This window comes from Canis lupus, chromosome 7 (genome assembly GCF_011100685.1).
Source record: "Canis lupus familiaris isolate Mischka breed German Shepherd chromosome 7, alternate assembly UU_Cfam_GSD_1.0, whole genome shotgun sequence".
Classification (NCBI taxonomy): domain Eukaryota; kingdom Metazoa; phylum Chordata; class Mammalia; order Carnivora; family Canidae; genus Canis; species Canis lupus.
Window position 1 is genome coordinate 20377922 of NC_049228.1, and position 14037 is coordinate 20391958.

The 14037-nt window shown below is 37.8% G+C and overlaps 1 protein-coding gene across 4 annotated transcripts in view; it reads right to left on the reverse strand.

The window, feature by feature from the left end:
• Positions 1-14037, reverse strand: part of SOAT1 (sterol O-acyltransferase 1) — a 74996-nt gene that overhangs the window by 9912 nt on the left and 51047 nt on the right. For all 4 annotated transcript variants that reach the window (XM_038542363.1, XM_038542361.1, XM_038542362.1 and 1 more), the window contains 9 exons: positions 9578-9726; positions 8337-8396; positions 6666-6773; positions 4930-5212; positions 4165-4243; positions 3571-3652; positions 3235-3280; positions 2407-2536; positions 615-712 (listed from right to left, as the gene is read on the reverse strand). In XM_038542363.1, the coding sequence (XP_038398291.1) occupies positions 615-712; positions 2407-2536; positions 3235-3280; positions 3571-3652; positions 4165-4243; positions 4930-5212; positions 6666-6773; positions 8337-8396; positions 9578-9726 (1035 nt within the window). The remainder of the gene's footprint in view (positions 1-614; positions 713-2406; positions 2537-3234; positions 3281-3570; positions 3653-4164; positions 4244-4929; positions 5213-6665; positions 6774-8336; positions 8397-9577; positions 9727-14037) is intronic.

Sequence of the window (14037 nt, forward strand, 5' to 3'; positions counted from 1 at the left end):
TTCAATAGTCTTTTTTAAAAAAGATTTTATTTATCATTTGAGAGAGAAAGAGACCACAAGCAGGCAGAGCAACAGGCAGAGGGAGAAGGCAAAGCAGGCTGCCCACTATCCAGAGAGCCCAACACGGGGGCTCAATCCCAGGACCCCAGAATCATGACCTGAACCAAAGGCAGACGTTTTACCCAACTGAACCACTCAGGTGCCTCTATGTAACAGTCTTAAATGATTTACTAAGATCACTCCTACAGCACCAGACCGCCAATTTCAAATGAACGATCAGCAAAGTTTCATGAAGTTTCATGATGCTCTCTGGACACATGCTCTCCCCACCAACACAGCATCTAGTAGAAACCACATGCTTTATTAAGGGAGCTGATATTAGAGGTAGAAAATAAGGCTGTGAAGCTGTGGCTAAGAATATCGACACCAAAATCTGACTTAAAAAAAAAAAAAAAAAAGAATCTCAGACTTAATGTTGGTAAAACTTACGGAAAAAGAATCTCACAATGTTTATGTTAAAAAGCTAGTAGCCAACACCACTCAAATAGTTAACAATGAGGACATAAGTGCATAAGTAAAATGTGAAAAGAAAGAGGGATCCAAGGATACATTACCTTATAAAACATCCTGTCACCAAACCGTAACATCTCAGCAAAGGCATTGAGCCAGCAGTGCAAAAAGGCAAAAAACATTAGGAACAGCATCAGCACACCTAAAAATAAGATTAACAAAACTAGGAGTTTTTCCAAATAGCTCACATACCAAGCAATTAATTTTATGTCATCATTTGCATAGCTGGATTTATTCTGTGAAATAGAAGTTACTGTTCCAGCTTATTTGTTCAAGAGATGACACCATGTTCTTTTGAAAGTTATTTTAGTTTTGGAAAGCACTAACATCCAAGTGGGTTTTATAGGTAACAAATGACCCAGCCCGTTTTTAATAGAATTGCCTAGATGTATCGCGTAACTTGGTTCCCAGGTCCCTTTAAAATCTAGCCCTCATGCATTCTTTTAAACCAGTTGCTTAAAGCTGTGGGAGGTTTTGCCCCTTACAGAACATCTGACAATTCTGGAGACATTTTTCGTTGTCACAGCTCAAGGGGTAAGGGTTGTACTACTGGTATTTAGTTTTTAGAGGCGAGATTTCGTTAAATATCCTATAATACAAATAAAAGCCCCCAAAACAGTTTTCCAGCCCAAAATGTCCATAGTGACAAGGCTAACTTATCTTTGACTTTATGCCCAGTACTGTAAACATCATCCATGACTGGACTTCTGCCACTCTAAAATATTCTATGCCTTTGCTTCCATCCCACTACCTAGAAGCATGTTTCCACTCACTACTCTGCCAAACACCTATTTTTCAATACCCAAGATTAAATGTCATGTCCAATATAATACAAAGTTCATCAGCACTTTGTCCTACTTAAGTAGTGTATATTGTACTATATTGTAAAATATCCATTTTTATGCGTATCCCTTTCATTCACCTGCTTATTCAAAAAATATATAAAAATATTTATGGAGCATCTACTATGTATTAGACAATACTGGAAAGACTGACTGGCTGGCTGTAAGACACAATCTTTGATCTCAAGGAATTTGCATCCTATTGAGGAAGATATGCATTTGATACATATTCGATTAGAGGAACAGATAAAATAATTTATTGGAGTAAATCTTGGGGAAGGGCAGGGAGGGTAACCTATGAGTCTGGGAGAGAGGTTATAGGAATAAAGAAGGTAACAGAAACCATGATCAACATTTGACAGGCAAAAAAAAAAGTAAGTAAAGGAAACTAAATATAATTAAACTACAAGCCTCCAGAGAGTAAAGAGCATATATGTCCTATTCACTGCTACGTCCTCAGTTCCTGGCACATAATAGGTACTCATGTATCTCTAGAAAACAGTAAATGGAATGAATGAAGTTAGGAGATGGAGGTATGGCCAAAAAGGAGAATGAGTAGCAAGACAGAGATTTTAAAACGTGGTCAACAGCATCCAGACAATGCTTTGTGGAGGTGAAACAGAATAAGGGCTAACCTATCTATTGGATTTAGAATCAGGAGGTTACGAGTGAATTCAGTAAGGGCCACAACAGTGTCCTGGTCAGATTAGAAGCAAAATTACAATGAACTGAATAGTGAACAGGAAGATCATGCATGAATATGGACTATCTATAGTCACAGAAAACAAAACTTGAAAGTCAGAAGACAAACAGAAAGATGGGGCTGAAACTACAAGTATACTCACTTATGAAGCAGATGGAAAGAAGCTGAGATGAGTAAAGATGTACAGATGACTTCAGAGCAAAAGCAGGAAAATCAAAGGTGTGCATATGCAACAGCTCTCTTTTTCCTTACAACTTCATGAATGGCCAAATGAACCAGTACCCATGTTACCTGGCAAGATGGAGTTAAATACACATAGGACCAGAACGCGAGCGCTGAAGGGCTCCTGTTTGATATTCCGAAACAAGGGGGCGCAGAGCCTTTCAAAGATGTAGTACACATAAAAAAAGCAACCAAAAACCTGAAATGGAACGGAGATATGATTATCATAATGATGGCTTAATATAAGAAAAGATGGTGACTGTTCTTCCTTCAAAAGAAGATAGATATGTGACCCTTAGACTAACATTCACATAGGTATTCTCTTGAACACTAGCACAAGAGTGCCAAACCACAATCCCTCAGAGGTATTACACCAGCCTTGTTTCTAGCATACCTTTCCCCAACCCTTTACCAACTGGCATACCAAAAAAAATCAGACTCTTGGAACCTCCTTTTCCTGCTACATGAAACCCAGGATAAAAGAACTTATTTCATAAATGAGTATTCAATTTAAAAAAAGGGATCTTCTGGAATTTCTGAATCTGATGGAGCAGGGCTGGGGGGGAAGATGGGGAACATGTCAGACCATACCCATACATATATATTCCAAAATAAAAAACTGTAAGAAGAGGCAGAAATTAATGTAAAGCTCTACTACAGTAACCAAATGGAATGACTTTAATTAAATTCTTCTACTGAAGGAAATTACTTTTGATGTTGGCAAGACAAATACCATTTACTGTACTGGTAAATAGTTTTAAGATTTCAGAAAAAGGTCTAAAGTCCCCAGCAGACATGGATTTACTAACACTTTCAACAGATTAAATTATTATTGTAAATTTGAATCCGCATGTCCCACTCATCAACAAACCTTAAGTGATTAAAGAAAATATTCACCTGTAAAAACTGCATAGCAACATAACCCCATCTTACACTGGGAGTCCTAAAAAGGAAGAAACAAAATAAGTTTTCTAAATAAAGTAACTGAACTTTAATAAAGAGCCTCAAAGTACTTTCCCACCCAGAATACCACTTTTGGCAATATGGAATGCCTGTATAATTCTGTCAACAATTCCCATAATCAAATTGGATTGCTAGCATCACCATTTGGGGCTTCCCAGGGCCAGCAAGAAAGTTAAAACTCATTTTACATTCTTTGTAACCCTACATAAACTGGAGCCTGACTACCTATCCCACCTCACTAGCCACATTTCCACCCCACAGTACAATTACCTAGGATAGTTGTCACGGTAGATGAGGGTCGGAGCAAACAGGAAGTACAAGTACTGATTGACTGTGGGTACTGGAATAGTCTCTGGAAAAGGAAAACTCTGGTTATATCAGATACTCTTCTGATATTTCTCCTGGCAAAACTAAAAGGCAGAAATAAGAAAGCACACAATAGTGAAGAATAAAATGACCTCTCTTACTTAGCTCATGTCATTTCTCCCTGATCTCCCAAAGTGACTTCTTCTTATATTTATTCAATATTACCAGTCTCTCTAAACGAAGTTAATCCTGTGACTTAGAAATACCTCCCAGGGTCTGAAGTAGCAACTCAAAAGAGTAAGCACAAATGGGTATAATGAGTAACATTCTATAAAAATAAGACAAAGTTGAAGACTCTGGTGATCAGTATTTGTAAATGGTAGGTACAAAAGCAAAAGAGGAACAATCAGGAAACACTGAGATAGTTTTCCAAATCAATATGGATCCTATATATTTAAAATCAAACACAATCTCTATGGAATGTAAAATGCCATCCCCCTAAATACCAAAGGTTGAAATACTCTATTGAATAATCCTTGACCTAACAAAATTACATACTTGATTTCTCCTTAGCTGAATTTAGTACCCGAGGCACATTCTCTCTGACAAATGAATGGGCCTTCATTATGAAACGAATCTACAAAAGGAGGGGGGAAAAAAAGATGAATTTTCTACCATTGTCTTGTCTCCTATAAGCAACCCCAGAATAGCACTAGATTAAATCATACAGAGAACTTCCTAATTTTGCATATACCAACTCAAGTTCATGTTTATGGAATAAGGCAAATGAAAAACTGTAAAGAAGGACATGTTATTATTCAAATTATTTTGCATCTAACAGCATTATGTATTATAGGCATATTACAGTAAAAAATTAAAAACCTGTTCAAAGAAAATCTCCTGAAACATTCCTTCCCATTAGTCACACAGAGCATTAACAGCCAGTGTAAGTCAGAAAATTCTGAAGGGTGTATAAACAAATCTTTACTCAGATGCGAAGAGTTTATATGACAAACCAATCAATCTGATACCTCAAAGGTAGAATTTTTAATTACAAAATTATTTTATAATTTAAATGACTTCTACAAAGCATTCAAGAACAAGATCTGAATTCTTCCTAAACAACTCAATATACTTTCATTACCAAGACTCAGAACACTGAAGCTAGTATGAATTTTAAGACATGAGATGATTGAGTTTAACACTTTAATTTTATAAGTAATAGCACAATCTATCAAGCTAATACAACTAAAACTAATAGAATATCAATATTATTATTTTAACTAAACATAGCATGGTACTGGGCAACACTCAAAACCTTACCTGTTCAAGTATAACAATGCACCGGGAAGCTGGTGGTAATGTATATGCTAAGACAACATATGTTGGTCCCAAACCTAGAACTCCAATCTGAAAGACCATGAAAAGGAAGCAATGGAATAGAGAATGGACCACTGGATGAGAACTCTTGCTGTAGCCTCTGGCCCAACGTTGAAAGAGGAAATATGGAACTGCAAGTGTACTCAAGAACATGGCCCACCATGTCCACATAGCAACTGGAAGTTTGCCAAAAGCATAAGACATGAGATTGAACTCAAGCACCAGCCTAGGGAGAAAAAGCACAGAGAAAGAGCACAGAAGTGAATTTTTAATAGGCATTGACTCATAGAACTCAAAACTTTCAGACCTCAAACTCTCAACCTTAGGAAACACAACACGATATTAATCTGTTATGGTCATGAGGGTAATAGTTGTGCAAGAGGCAAGGTGCTTCTAGGCCTCTGCTTCACAATATATCCCAAGAGTAAATCTAAAAGCCCCTAAGATAATAATCTTTGACCATAAGATACCCAAGATAACCTAAAATAAAAGTTTAAAACTTTAAACTTCACAGTGATTAGATTCTAACATTAATTTTAAGCTCTAAGATATTCTAAAGTTAATACATAAAGTATTCAGGGATGCCTGGGTGGCTCAGTGGTTGAGCGTCTGCCTTTGGCTCGGGGCGTGATCCCAGAGTCCCAGGATCGAGTCCCACTTCCAGCTCTCTGCATGGCGCCTGCTTCTCCCTCTGTCTGTCTCTGCCTCTCTCTCTGTGTGTCTCTCATGAATACACAAAATCTTAAAAAAAAAAAAAAAAAAATACAGGGCAGCCCGGGTGGCTCAGTGGTTTAGTGCCCGCTTTCAGTCCAGGGCCTGATCCTGGGGACCTGGGATCAAGTCCCACATCAGGCTCCTTGCATGGAGCCTGCCTCTCCCTCTGCCTGTGTCTCTGCCTCTCTCTCTCTGTCTCTCATGAATAAATAAAATCGTTTTTAAAAAAATACATAAAGTATTCAAATAGCAATAACTATTATGTCCAAAAGATGATTTTTCAAAAGTAAATAGGCATAATTCAAAAATCTATTAATATACTATCATACCATTATCTCAAAATGTAATTTTCTAATAATGCACGTAATTCAATGTATGATTACCACACTGTCATTTTTAAAGTTACAATTTCATTTCTATATTAAAAAGAAAAGTGCCCCTGAGTGGCTCAGTCATCTGGGTGTCTGACGCTTTCAGCTCAGGTCATGATCTTGGGGTCCTGGGATTAGCCCCAAGTCAGACTCCCAAGTCAGTGGGAAATCTGTTTGAGATTCTCTCTCTCCCCTGCCCCATCCCTCACTCATGCACACCCAGAGCGCTCTCTCTAAAAAATAAATCTAAAAAAGTTTTTCAAGCATTAAATTCCAATAAATTACTTATTTCTGGTAACAACCTGAAATGCATACCATAGTAGGAAAATTGATAAATCATATATACAAAATTCTTTAGGAAAGTTACCTAGAAACTACTAAAATAGACGATTTTTAAAACGAAAGTAATGAAACTTCTAATACTCCTTTTAGTTGGGCTTTTTGGGAGAGAGAGGAATCTCACCCTCCAATCTGCTGCTTTGGGATTTTCTGAATCAAATTTACCCAAATCACCAAAATTGACCAAAATTAAAATACAGTGAAAACTCCCAACATCATGCATCAACTAGCCAAACATTTTATTTCCTGTCTTACCTTCCTTCATCAATGTAATCTACTACAAGTGTGCTGAGGATAAAGAGAATGAGGAGGGCAATAAACATGTGATATATTGTTCTGATGTGGTCCACCTCAAACAGCTCACTGTAAATGCAGTTCAAACAAATAAAGTTAATTATCTATATTTAATTTTAAAACACCATATATAAGACTTTAAGGCAGTTCAGCAGATACTAAATCCACTCTCAAATAGTAATTATAAGTAAACATCTCTAACAGTAATCACAGAATGTTAAACTTCTGAAACCCCTCCCCCCACTCACACAAGCAGTCACATGCTCTCTAAGCTTTGAAAAGTTTTGTAATTGAAGTATACTATAATTTTTTCATAAGGTACAATTCTATCATTAAAATCTTAATTATAATTTTCAAAATATTTTTTCCCTTTTATATGAAAAGCCTGTGTTTCCCCACAGATACAGATTTTAAAAGTTAAATTTCAGGGTGCCTGAGTGGCTCAGTCTGTTGGGCATCTAGATGTCTTTGGCTCAGGTCATGATCCTGGGGTCCTGGGATGGAGTCTTCCAACAGGCTCCCTGCTCAGTGGAGAGCCTGTTTCCTCCCTCTGCCTGTTTCTCCCCCCACTTGTGTTCTCTGTCACTCTCTCTGACAAATAAATAAAATCTTTTTTTTTAATTTAATAAAAGAAAAATAAATAAAAGTTAGATTTCTTCAAATAGTGTGGCAAAACACTAAAACTGTATTCTACATATTGTAACATGTTTAGAGAACTGTGGCCTTCTCATTAAATATAAATCAAGTTGGCTCAGTGAATTTTGATAAATATAAGGTGTATTTTTTTAAAAAGCACATTAAAATATTTGAGATAGTTTTTCACCAGCCCATTTCAGATGACCTATCCTAATGCAGATGAAATTACTGCAGTATTCTAATGAATGACTGAGCAAATAAATGATCTACTCAAAGAACATTACAAAAGAAATATTCATTACCTACCCAAAGCACACCTTTTTCAGTTCACAAATGAGATCGTAATTAATTTACATTGCCTAAGTTTTTTCATAGAATTCATACAATCTAAAATAAGTAAATCTGAGAAAACTATCAAGCTTCGAAGCTGGGGAGCCAAAGAAGAGATGGAAAATACATAAAATACCAAGAAGGCAGCAACACCAAAACTCTTGTGAAGGGGTTTACCTAATTAGAAAAATTTTGTTCTAGCTTTTTAGGTAATCAATTCCCTAGTCGCAACTTCAAGGAATTTATCAGAAGGCACATAACCATACTAACCTCTAACTCCTCCTTTGACACCAAAGAACCAGAACATCACAAAGAAGGAGCAAGAGATGGTGAATGTACATGTATCAAAACTGATGATTTATATGAATTCAGAACAAACTCATTAAACATGCATAGATTAGTATGCCTCATGACTCAGGGACTAAAGTGTCTGCCTTTGGCTCAGGTTGTGATCCCAGGGTCCTAGGATCGAGTCTTGCATCAGGCTTCCCACAGAGAGCCTGTTTATCCCTTTGCCTATGTCTCTGCCTCTCTGTGTGTCTCTCATGAATAAATAAATAAAATCATTTAAAAAAAAAAACCACACAGATTAAGCAGTGATTTTAATAATCAGAACAATTTTTAATTCAAACTAATAATTAATAAAAGCAAACTAAAAATACTCACTCTAACAGAGATTGCCTCACAACAAAAATCTTTCCATGTTCTGGAGGTGCTCTCAAATCTCTAGGAAGAGCAAATAATTAAAAAAATATATAAATACTTCAAGTATTTTAAGAAATTTAAACCTATGAGTAAGAGAAAGAATATTAACAACTACAGCATATAACATTAATAAAGCACCTTCTCACTATGACCCAGGTTCTATGTGAAGGGTTTTATGTGCATTATCTCATTTACTCCTGAACAATGCTATGAGGTAGATACATGCATATCTGGGTAGGAAGAGATGTCAGGCACACCTCTCACCAAGCAGCACTCAAAGGCCCAGCTCCTACAGAAATGCATTCCTGGCATCACACACTGACAATCACTCATCCCTCTCCTAAGCATCCCTAAAGTCGTAGGTAGTCCTCTAGCCATATTCCAGTTCACATGTTGTTACTGGTCTGTCCTCTAAAACGGCACTAGAATTTATGATAATCTCCTTAATGTTAAAGGACTTCTAACAATCCCCAACAGCCTCCCGATCTTAAAGGTTACCTCCAGTTACTAAAATCTCACATTTTAAACATCTAGCATTATCATCTTCTTTAGGGTTTTCTGCATGACCACCCACACTTGTCAACTATTAGTGGTCCAAACAGTCTTCCAAAACAGGAATTACTACCAGAGACCATCAGGGCATAAAAGTGAGGAGAGCACAGAATGGCAAATTGGTACACATCAGCCTCTGACAGCTTTCCCTCTGTTTTTCTGGATGCCTGACCAATTACAAACATATATGTGCTTTATTACAAGTGTTGTATAGAGTGCAATAGAGAGGCACTATAATGATGAGGCAAAGAGCATGGGCTTCAGAGCAAGGTTCTGGATTCCAATACCCACTGTGTAATCTTGGACAGGTAATTGTCCCACGCTTTGGTATCCTAATCTGTCGCAAGCAGACTGTTATCATACCTACGTCACCGGGTCATTGGTTTAAATGTATAGCACTCAGCAAGTGTCAGCTCTTTTATAAGTCAGCACCGTCTTAAATGAGGTACAGGCTTGTTATAATCTTCATATTAAAATGAAGAAACCCTCCTTTCAAGTGGTGAATCTGCCCAAGGCAACACAGAGCTAATAAAAAGTGGTGCCAGGATGTGAATCCAGGCATTTTTACTGCAGTTCAGATTCTGATCACTGAGCATTATCAGAGTACACGTATGTAGGCACTAAAAGAAACTAATGCAATTCATACTTACTTAGCTCTGTGGTTGTTCTCCCCTTCAAGAACAGAAAAGCTTGTGATAGCACACCCACCATTGTCTAATGATGTTGATTTTTCAATGAGATTGGTCACAAAATCATCAAAGTGACTTCCAACTTCCTTCATAAAAAATGGCTTCAATTCCTAGAATTTTAGAACAAATAAAAAAAATTAGGAACGAATATATGCTTGCAGGTTATTAATATTTTTCCAAAGGATTCTCTTAAATAGAGCTGGATCGAAAGAAATCATGTCATCAGCAAAGAGGGAGAGTTTGACTTCTTTGCCAATTTGAATGCCTTTAATGTATTTTTGTTGTCTGATTGTTGAGGCTAGGACTTCCAGTACTATGTTGAATAGCAGTGGTGAGAGTGGATATCCCTGTCTTGTTCCTGATCTTAGGGGAAAGGTTCCCAGTGCTTCCCCATTGAGAATGATATTTGCTGTGGGCTTTTCGTAGATGGCTTTTAAGATGTTGAGGAATGTTCTCTCTATCCCTACACTCTGAAGAGTTTTGATCAGGAATGGATGCTGTATTTTGTCAAATGCTTTCTCTGCATCTATTGAGAGGATCATATGGTTCTTGGTTTTTCTCTTGCTGATATGATGAATCACACTGATTGTTTTACGAGTGTTGAACCAGCCTTGTGTCCCGGGAATAAATCCTACTTGGTCATGGTGAATAATCTTCTTAATGTACTGTTATATCCTATTGGCTAGTATCTTGTTGAGAATTTTTGCAATGACGTATCAGATAAAGGGCTAGTTTCCAAGATCTATAAAGAACTTATTAAACTCAACACCAAAGAAACAAACAATCCAACCATGAAATGGGCAAAAGACATGAACAGAAATCTCAGAGAAAGACACAGACATGGCCAACAAGCAGATGAGAAAATGCTCTGCATCACTTGCCATCAGGGAAATACAAATCAAAACCACAATGAGGCACCATCTCACACCAGTGAGAATGGGGAAAATTAACAAGGCAGGAAACCACAAATGTTGGAGAGGATGCAGAGAAACGGGAACCCTCTTACACTGTTGGTGGGAATGTGAACTGGTGCAGCCACTCTGGAAAACTGTGTGGAGGTTCCTCAAAATAGACCTGCCCTACGACCCAGCAATTGCACTGCTGGGGATTTACCCCAAAGATGCAGATGCAATGAAATGCCGGGACACCTGCACCCCGATGTTTATAGCAGCAATGTCCACAATAGCCAAACTGTGCAAGGAGCCTCGGTGTCCATCGAAAGATGAATGGATAAAGAAGATGTGGTATATGTATACAATGGAATATTACTCAGCCATTAGAAATGACAAACACCCACCATTTGCTTCAATGTGGATGGAACTGGAGGGTATTATGCTGAGTGAAATAAGTCCATTGGAGAAGGACAAACATTATATGGTCTCATTCATTTGGGGAATATAAATAATAGTGAAAGGGAATAGAAGGAAAGGGAGAAGAAATGGGTAGGAAATATCAGAAAGGGAGACAGAACATGAAGACTCCTAACTCTGGGAAACGAACTAGGGGTGGTGGAAGGGGAGGAGGGCGGGGTGTTGAGGTGAATGGGTGATGGGCACTGAGGGGGGCACTTGACGGGATGAGCACTGGGTGTTATTCTGTATGTTGGCAAATTGAACACCAATAAAAATAAATTTATTATTTAAAAAAAAAAGAAATCCATGTTAATTCAGTAAGTTAAAACAGCAAAATGATTTCTAGAGCTGAGCTATGGTTTCAGAAATAGCTATTGAGAAAGCACCATGACTTATGTCTTTTTAAAAATTTAGACCCTTTTATGCATAAATCAAAATGTCAAAGAATCCCCTACTAAATGAACTCCTACAAAAAGATATATAAAAACAAGGTAAAAGAAATGGTGAAAATGACAGTCTATTTCTCTTCCAATTTTTATCTGGCAAAGAACAAAAAGTAAAACATCAGCATTCTATCACCATTATATAATTCAAGTCCCTTTTCTTCTCTTGCCAATCCTGCACTCCCAAGTACCCACCATTTATATTTTAGGTCCTGTCATTTCTGAATGATACCAACATTTATACAATAATGTTTATTCTACTCCACAGCTGTAGAGTTATCTAAATATAACACATATACACTTTCATAACATAGTTATATATTTTGGTCCCAAACTATTTTTAACATCTTAAAACTTATACAGCCACAGTTTCTTTTAAATGTGAAGCAAAACAGTATTTCTTCAGGTCTTAACAGGCCACCTACTATAGGTATTCAAATTGTATATTTGAGTATTTTTAAATTGGTAGGACTCATCTGCATAAAGCAAAACAAAGTCTCACAAAAGTTTCAAGAAATAAATGCTTGTTTCTCTGTTTAGACTGAACCTAAAATATCGGAAGTAGCCTTTCACTAGGTTCTGTTATACCAAGAGTTCGACTAAGTCTTCTAAAGTAAAGCCTAAAAATACTAATATATCTAATGAAACTACATGAAGGCTTCTGCAACTGAGACCAGAAACTAAAGAACCCCATGAAAAACTCCCTTGTTGCTTTCTCCTGCTTCTATTCTTGCTAGGACCTACACCCCCACTTTATACACACGCCTTATAAAACAAATAATGTATGTCCTTCTTGTATAGGTCAAGGAGTCAATGATTTCTTTGGAGTTTTCCAGCACAATAGATTAACAATTAAGGAGTGACCAGGCAAGGTTCATCATGAACCTATCATGAACAGTTTTCCAAGACCCCTGGACTCCAGGGCATAGGTGTTCTAAGTCACCCAACGTGTGTTCCTGAATGCCTGAGAAGATATGTCACCAGACCACAATCCTCCATAAAAGCCCCAGACCCCAATCAAAGACAAGACTCACTCCTCTTTTCTTTCCAAGTCTTCCAGACACTGTCAGTATCTACATCCTCTGTGTTTTCGATAAACTTCGGCTCTCACTTACTCTTTGACTGATGTTTGATTTCTATTCTGCACAAAGCCAAGGACCCTCTTGGCTGGTCCTGTGGGACCCCCTCTAGTCCTCAAATCCAGTCAATCTGCATCAAAACTGCTGTTTGCAGTTTGGGTCCTGGGAAGTGAGATTACAATACAATCCTAGCTCTCACAAAAAGGCAGACAGATGGAAAATACAAGATATACACATATAAACAATACACAGTAGACTACCTAAGTGTCACTTGAGCAATATTCAGGAGATTAGCAAACAAAGAAAGCAACTAGGTGATGACTAGAAGTATCTTTTTTGAGCTAGGAGTTGAGCTGAAACCTCAAAAACACAGAAAGAATTAAGTGGAAAGCAGTAGAGACAAATATGATGAAAAGCAGTGATGGGAAAGTATTAGCCAAAAAAGGAAATGTGAACAACACAGGTTGGTTTTAAGGACAAAATATAGAGGATCTATGTTCCCTAGAAGAAATAGTTTTTATAGAATTATTTTTTCTTATTTTTTTAAATTTATTCCTGAGACACACAGAGAGAGAGAGAGAGAGGCACAGATACAGGCAGAGGGAGAAAGCAGGCTCCAAGCAGTGAGCCTGACATGGGACTCGATCCCAGGTCTCCAGGATCACATCCTAGGCCAAAGGCGGTGCTAAACCACTGAGCCACCCAGGTTGCCCTATTTTTTCAGATTAAGGTTACCTAGCAACACCTTATTTTAGTTCTTTTATCTGTTCATTTCAATTATACGTCTATCCTCACATTTTGACATTTTTGAGTAGGATACTTCTCCAGGGACGCCTGGGTGGCTCAGCGGTTGAGTGCCTGCCTGCCTTTGGCCCAGGGCCTGATCCTGGAGACCTGGGACTGAGTCCCACATCAGGCTCCCTGTATGGAGCCTGCTTCTCCCTCTGCCTGTGTGTCTGCCTCTCTCAATCTGTGTCTTTCATGAATAAATAAATATAATCTTAAAAAAAAAAAAAAAGGATACTACAACAAAAAACAAAACCAAAAAAAAAAAAAAAAAAGAGGTGCTTTCTCTAATCTCTAGATTTGGACAGATTGATAAAGTTTTTTTTCCCCAGCCTGTTACAAAAATGTTGTTCCCTACAGAAGAGAAGCGCTTATTCTGGGCACTGTTCTAGGCACTAAAGATATAAACCAAGTCCCAGTCTTCATGAAACTTAAAATTCCAGTGAGGGTAGACAGGACAGATAGAATGCCATCTGATGTTACAGAAAGAAATAGGGCAGAGGTGTAGGGGGCGGGGGAAGGTGTTTTTCACAGAGGTCAAGGAAAGCCTCAAAGACACTGGAGCTTGACACTGGAGATTTGAAGAAGGTAAGAGGGCAAGTTAGTGGATGGATATCTGTGGGAAAAGTAGCAGACAGAAAAAAAGCATGAAGTGTAAAAAGCCCTGAGGCAGGAACCCTGGGCAGTTTTGAGAAACAGTAAGGAAGCAGGGAAGTCATAGCTGAAGAGGGGTGGTAAGAGCTGTCAGAAAAGGAGGAGGG